This window comes from Salvia splendens, chromosome 11 (assembly GCF_004379255.2).
Source record: "Salvia splendens isolate huo1 chromosome 11, SspV2, whole genome shotgun sequence".
NCBI classification, from domain to species: domain Eukaryota; kingdom Viridiplantae; phylum Streptophyta; class Magnoliopsida; order Lamiales; family Lamiaceae; genus Salvia; species Salvia splendens.
The window spans coordinates 24372572-24379658 of NC_056042.1; the positions used below are offsets into that span (position 1 = coordinate 24372572).

The 7087-nt window shown below is 47.7% G+C and overlaps 1 protein-coding gene across 1 annotated transcript; it reads left to right on the forward strand.

Moving 5' to 3' along the window:
• The first annotated feature begins 5906 nt into the window (after window positions 1-5906).
• LOC121754647 lies at window positions 5907-6320 on the forward strand. Its single transcript, XM_042149970.1, has one exon. The coding sequence runs from the start codon at window positions 5907-5909 to the stop codon at window positions 6318-6320; it is 414 nt and encodes a 137-aa protein (XP_042005904.1).
• The last annotated feature ends 767 nt before the right edge of the window (window positions 6321-7087 follow it).

A 7087-nucleotide genomic window follows, 5' to 3' on the forward strand; every position in this document is an offset into this window, starting at 1 on the left:
AGATCCGTTCGCCACCGTTTCAGTTTCCGACCGAGGATCTCTAGGATCTATCACTTTCTTTCATTTCAGTTCTAGTTACTTAGTTAAATTTCGTGTTGTTAAGTAGGTGAAAGCAATCGTTCTTGTTTTGTATTCCGCATTTTCCATGATCTGTTCAGAATTTTGTTCTTAAATCAAAGTTATTTGTTTTCGGAAATCTTGTTGACTGTTATAGCTTAGTTTTGGTCTTAAATTCCCAGATCCATAAGTTTGAACTTGTATAATGTTGAATGGTAAAGTATCTTGTAGAATCGTAGCATGCTTAGGTAGTTAAGTCATTTATTTCAGTTTGTCACTTACCTGATCAGTTTACTTTTTCCAACATGATTTGTCCCTTGATCAAGTAGATAGTTTACATTCTGCCTAGTTTAATCCAGTAGTTTAAAACTCCCACCTTAAAGCGTGGCCGCAGCCAAACCCTATTCACTAAACACACACTCAACGCACCAGCTTCTCTGTGGGATCGACCCCGTACTTTCCGCTTATTATTTAAAGTAGGATGCATGTTAGGGAGTTATAAATAGTTTTTGAAAGAGAGAGAAGCGCCTTGATCAAGTCGCAACGACAATTGCAAACTGATCCACCTTGATCGGTTATCATGGCGCCGTTGCCGTGGAAGCATGGTGTTATTACAAAGATGTGTTTAATGCATAGGTGTAAATAGTTTTATTTATTGTTTTTAATTTGTTTTTCCTTCTTTTCATGAGAAGGTATCATCGAGGAGGACACTGGAATATCCTCTCATTTACAGAAATACAAATGATTAGTGGCGAGTCCAGAAGGCCGGTGTAGTAACACTCGTTACAAAGCCGCGTTAGCAGCAGCTGCATCATCATCTACTGCTGAGCAACTGACCAGTGAGGAGGAAGGAGAGTTGTCCACGCCACCTAAACCACTACTCGAGGAAGTAGAAACAAAGATGGTCGTAGTAGACAACGATTGGGGAATTGGATCCCTACACGCTCATGACGAGAAGGAGCCCACTCATGCCATCGCAGTTACCCCAGGAATACGGGCAATCGCAATCAAATCGGGGATGATCGCGGTGTTGCCAAATTTCTATGGACTCCCGAAGGAATGCCCTTATGCCTTTTTGGATGAATTTTGCAGATATTGTAACATTCAACCAGTACCAGCTGGATCCACATCAGAAGATTACAGGCTCAAGGCGATACCCTTCGTTTTGAAGGGTGATGCAGGAATCTGGTTGTCAAGGCTGCCAGAAAGCTCGATTAGAACCTGGACCGAGTTCAGCATGATCTTCCTGGACCGATTCTTCCCAATATCAAAGACAAGTGCCCTGAAGAGAGAAATTACAGAGGCGAGGCATGAGTAGGATGAGCCTCTCGGGAAATATTGGGACAGATTCCAGGGACTGCTGCAAGCGGGAGGTCTATTGAACCTTTTATGGTGGATTGACGGTGGACAGCAAGAATGATCTCAATCTAGCCGCCCAAGGGGATTTCTCCAAAACCCCATTCAGCCAAGCAAAGAGCATTCTGGAGAGATTGATCCAAGCAAAAAGATCATATGAGACCTCTCGAGGCCAGTGCAAAAGAGGAGATGTGCACGCAGCAGAAGCACGAAGCAACAAGAAGTTGGAGGCTCGATTTGAGCAAATGGAGAAGAAGCTGCTAGAAGCCGTGGAGAAGGCCAGAGCACCTCCACCTCCAGCCCCTAAGGAGAAGACGTATGTGCCACCACCTCCGGAGGAGCACCATTATTACTACTGCGAGTTTCCTCCTGAACCAGAAGCTCCGAATCAGGTAAACACTGTCGGCCATTGGAGCCCGGATGGCCACTGGATCCAGGGAAAACAGAGGGATGCTCCATGGAGAGATCACCCAAATTTCAGGTGGACTGATCAGAGCCAAAAACAACTGCCTCAACCATCTATTCAGTAGACACAACCCTCCGAAGGGCAACCCAATTAGCCTGCTCGAATTCAAGAAAGAACGAACATCGGAGGAAACAGAGGGAAGAGTGGTCAAGGCAACTGGTCAGGCGGACACCGGGGTAACTGGTCCGGCGGAAGTCAGCCCAACTGGTTAGGCAGACAACAAGAGGGAAACTGGGGATACAGACATCAAGGCCCCCAGTCAAGCAACTCCGGGAGGCAACCAAACAACCAGGTGGTGAGCTATACTCCGCCGCATCAAAGAGGAAACCAACAACAGGGGAGCCAACCATACCATCAGCCCCAGTATCAATCTGAGCACTATGGCTTCGCACCATCAGAATGACGTGATGTGCGAAATCCAAGAGGAGCAGAGGGCAGCTCTAGACATGCTTACAAAGCAACTTTCTCAGGTTGCCATGTCGCTAGGGGAACTGAGAGGGAATGAAGGAAAGATCCCTGCTACGGTGCAGCCTACTGGGCGGGAGAACATCAGCGAGGTCTTCCTGAGGTCAGGGAAGTTATATCAAAGCCCCACTCCACCTGCAAGTCCCCCAGTATCTACATTAGGACTGAGACACGAAGAATGAGCAGAGTCCAGTTCCCTTGATCAAGCCGCCGGAGGAAAAGATAATGGAAAAGCGAAAGTATGCGGGGCGACCTCAGGAGAAGGTCAAGGCGATGGAACTGAGAAGACCAAGCCCTACCCCTACTGCGGCATGATTACAAGTAAGAGAGATGCCATGATTGATGTGGCCAGTTTATTCAAAGACATGGAAGTCAAGGTGCCACTCCTGACGGCGTTGAAGATGCCCCCTATCAGTAAATTTGTCAAAGACTACCTGGCAGGAAGGGTCACTGAAGAAGGAAGGATGGTTACAGAGGAGAATGTCTTTCCAGTGATCCAGTGGAGTGATCTCCCAACAAAGAAGACCGACCCAGGGATGTTCACACTCCGAATCTAAATTGGAGACATTCAAGTGGAGCACGCAATGTGCGATCTAGGGGCGTCTATCAATGTGCTGTCGTATTCTATATACAAGAAGCTGGGAGAGCCTAACCTTGTCGACACCGGCATCATGATTCAGCTAGCCGTCAGGTCGTGCATTCACCCCGAGGGAATTCTTGAAGATGTGATAGTGAAGGTGAACAACTTCCTGTACCCAACCGACTTCTTCGTCATCAAAATGACAGAGCCAGCAGCGAAGGAGTTTAGTGGAGTCTTATTGGGGAGGCCGTTCCTGTGTGTAGCCAACACAATAATTGACGTCCGCAAAGGGACGATCAGTCTGGACATCAATGGAGAACAATTCACGTTCAACATCGATGAAGCGATGAAGAGGCCGAGGGACAGTGAGAACGTGCACTCAGTGGACACAGTCGAGCCTCGGGTGCAAGAGTATCTAGAAGAGGAGTTCCTACAGAGACAATTCACAGACTCTGCAACAGACGAAGAAATTGAGAAAGAAGTCGCTGACTGGTACGACACTGTGAAAGTGGGCGAGATGGATGATCAAGCCATCGCGAAGGCGGTGATGGATTTCTGTGAGAGACCGCGGCCAGCTGGGTCAAGCGGGAGAGCTCAACTGTCAAGCGTCGAGAAGCTGCCTGATCAAGGCACTCCACTGAGAAGAGAAGCAGACGAGAATCCTCTGCCGACTGAAGTACCCACGCCAGCGAAAGAATTGAAGCCGCTTCCAGCGCATTTGAAGTACGCCTACCTGGGAGAGAAGGAAACGCAGCCACTAATCATCAACAACCAGTTGACCCAGAGGCAGGAAGAGCAATTGCTGGAGGTGCTTAGGCGCAATCAGAAGGCGATCGGATGGAAATTAACGGACTTGGTGGGAATTACCCCAGATCTAAGCATGCACCACATCCAGCTGGAGGAAGGAGCCAAGCCCCACCGTGATCAGCAGCGCAAGCTCAACACTAATATGAGGGAGTAAGTGCTCAAGGAGATAGTCAAGCTGGTCTCCATCGGAATTATTTACTCCATTCCGGATAGCAAATGGGTCAGTCCAGTTCACATGGTGCCAAAGAAGGGTGGAATCCAAGTGGTGAAAAATGAGAAGAACGAGCTGATTCCGACGAGGCCTGTCACTGGATGGAGAATGTGCATAGATTACAGGAAGCTGAATGCTGCCACGAAGAAGGATCATTTCCCGCTGCCGTTCATTGATCAAATGCTCAAGATATTAGCCGGGAAGTAATACTTCAGTTTCCTTGACGGGAATAGCGGCTACTTCCAAATTGCGGTCAATCCAGACGATCAAGAGAAGACCACATTCACATGCCCCTTCGGCACCTACGCTTACAGAAGAATGTCGTTCGGACTCTGCAATGCCCCAGGTATCTTCCAGAGATGCATGATGAGCATTTTCTCTGACTTGTTAGAAGATTGCATTGAGATCTTCATGGATGACTTTACCGTCTATGGGGACACATTTGAGCAAGGGCTCCATAGCCTGAACAGAGTGCTGGAGAGATGCCGACAGAAGGACCTAGTCTTGAACTTTGAGAAGTGCCACTTCATGGTGACTGAGGGCATCGTACTAGGCCATGTTGTGTCAAGCAGAGGGATTGAAGTTGATCAAGCCAATGTAGCTGTTATTGTGAAGCTTCCATACCCAACTAATCAAAAGAAAATCTGGGCTTTTCTGGGCCATGCTGGATTTTACAGACATTTTATCGAAGACTTTGCGAAGATTTCCCAGCCCTTGACGAGACTGCTCCAAAACGATGCAGAGTTTGAGTTTTCCGATGCCTGCAAAGCCGCTTTTCAGATCTTGAAGGACAGATTGATCATGCGTCGATTATCCGCGTCCCCAGCTAGAGTCACCCTTTCGAGGTGATGTGCGACGCAAGCGACTACGCGGTGGGAGCGGTTCTGGGCCAAAGAATCGATGGGAAGAGCTAAGTCATATTCTACGCTTCGAAGACTCTCAACCAAGCACAGAAGAACTATGACACTACAGAGAAGGAGATGCTGTCAGTGGTCTACGCCTTCGAAAAATTCAGACCCTACTTGCTGGGCTCAAAGGTGATTGTTTACACAGATCACGCAGCTATCAAATACCTCATGACCAAGAAAGAGTCGAAGCCACGTTTGCTAAGATAGGTGCTCCTGCTGCAAGAATTTGACTGGGATGCAGTAGACAAGTAGAGTGGCCGATCACCTGAGCCGATCATGCAAGAGGATAACGGGGAAGCCATCTCTGACGCATTCCCTGAAGAACATATGTACCTGATCAAGTCCAGCCAAGGGAAGGAGATCAACCAGGCTGAGAGGATAAACCGAGTTGATCAAGGGAAGGAGATCCACCAGCAGAGAGAACCATGGTTTGCTGATATGGCAAACTATCTGGTAACGGGCGAACTGCCCACGAATGCTGAGGTCACAAGAGCACAAAAGCAGAAGATCAAGAGCGACTCCTACTACTTCTACTGGGATGATCCATACCTTTGGAAAATGGGAGTTGATCAAGTCATCCGCCGCTGTATACCCGAGTGGGAACAAGAGGACGTACTGGTCCACTGCCACACACTAGCATGTGGCAGTCATTTCGGTCCAAAGAAAACGACAAGGAAGGTGCTTGACAGTGGGTTCTATTGGCCTTCCCTTCATAAAGATGCCTACGAATTCTGCAAGAGATGCCCACGATGCCAACTGACTGGAGGAATCTCGGCGAGAGATGAAATGCCGCAGGTCCTCGTGATAGTCTGCGAGATCTTCGACGTTTGGGGGATGGATTTCATGGGACCCTTCCCATCATCTGAGGGGAATCTATATATCTTGATGGCGGTGGACTATGTGTCCAAATAGATTGAAGCAAAGGCAACCAAGACTTGTGAGTCCAGGGAGGTGGCCAAATTTTTGAAGTTTAATATCTTTACGCGGTATGGAGTACTGCGGGCCGTCATCTCCGATCAAGGCACTCATTTCGTCAACCGGACCATCAAAGCCCTGATGAAAAGGTATGGAGTCCACCACCGACTGTCTACACCCAACCACCCCCAGGCGAATGGTCAAGCAGAGGTGTCGAACCGAGAGATCAAGGCGATCCTAGAGAGGACAGTCAACCCGACGAGGAAGGACTGGAGTCGCCGACTGGAGGACGCGCTCTGGGCATACCGGACAGCCTTCAAAACTCCAATTGGAATGTCCCCCTACCGACTGGTGTTTGGAAAGATGTGCCATCTATCGGTGGGAATTGAGCATCAAGCCTTCTGGGCTATTAAGGAGATGAACTTGAACGCCGAGGCTTGCACTGAAGAGAGGAGATTACAGCTGCAAGAGCTAGAAGAACTTCACCTCGATGAGTACGATTCGGCCATGTGGTACAAGGAGAGAACAAAAATGTGGCACGACAAAAATATCTGAAGGAAAGAGCTCAAAGTGGGGCGGAAGGTGTTACTCTTCCAGTCCAGACTCAAACTGATGCCGGGAAAGCTAAGATCAAAGTGGGCAGACCCTTATACCATAGTTGCCATACGCGCGAATGGAACAATCGAACTCCAAGGAAGCGACCCTGATTCGTCTTCCTTCTTGGTGAATGGTCATCGGGTGAAGCCCTACAGAGACGGGAATGAGGTGTGCGTGGTGAAAGAAATTCCACTACTTACACCTGAATCTTTCCACTGATCGACAGGTAAAAGGAGTTAACTGGGTATCTTTAGGGTAGTCTGCTTGATCGAGCTAAATGTGGATTTCAAATTGATAACTGATCAAGTGACATCCTAAGGGCACTCAGTCGACTCCTTGGTAACTTAGTGTAAATATGTTTCTTCTCTTTATTAAAGTTAAACAACTAAAAAACATAAAAATATAAAAAGAAAAGTATATTTTCAAAATCTTGAGTTCAACGGATCAACTGGTTATTCCTTGAGTATTAATCTGGATTTCCTTGTCCACTTGATCAGTTGGATTCTAGATTTGTTTTGTGGTCTAATGCAGTGGCTTGATCAAGGCAGGGAAATGAAAAGGCGCGCTTGATTGCTGACGCGCCTAATATATGAAGCGTCGTGGGGAAGCCAACAGTCGTTTTTTCAAATTAAAGGGGTTTTATCTGAAACGTCCTTCACTTTTTCCCTCACACGCTAACCGTACCCAAATTTCTTCTTGATTTCTCTCTCTCTCTCTCTCTCTCT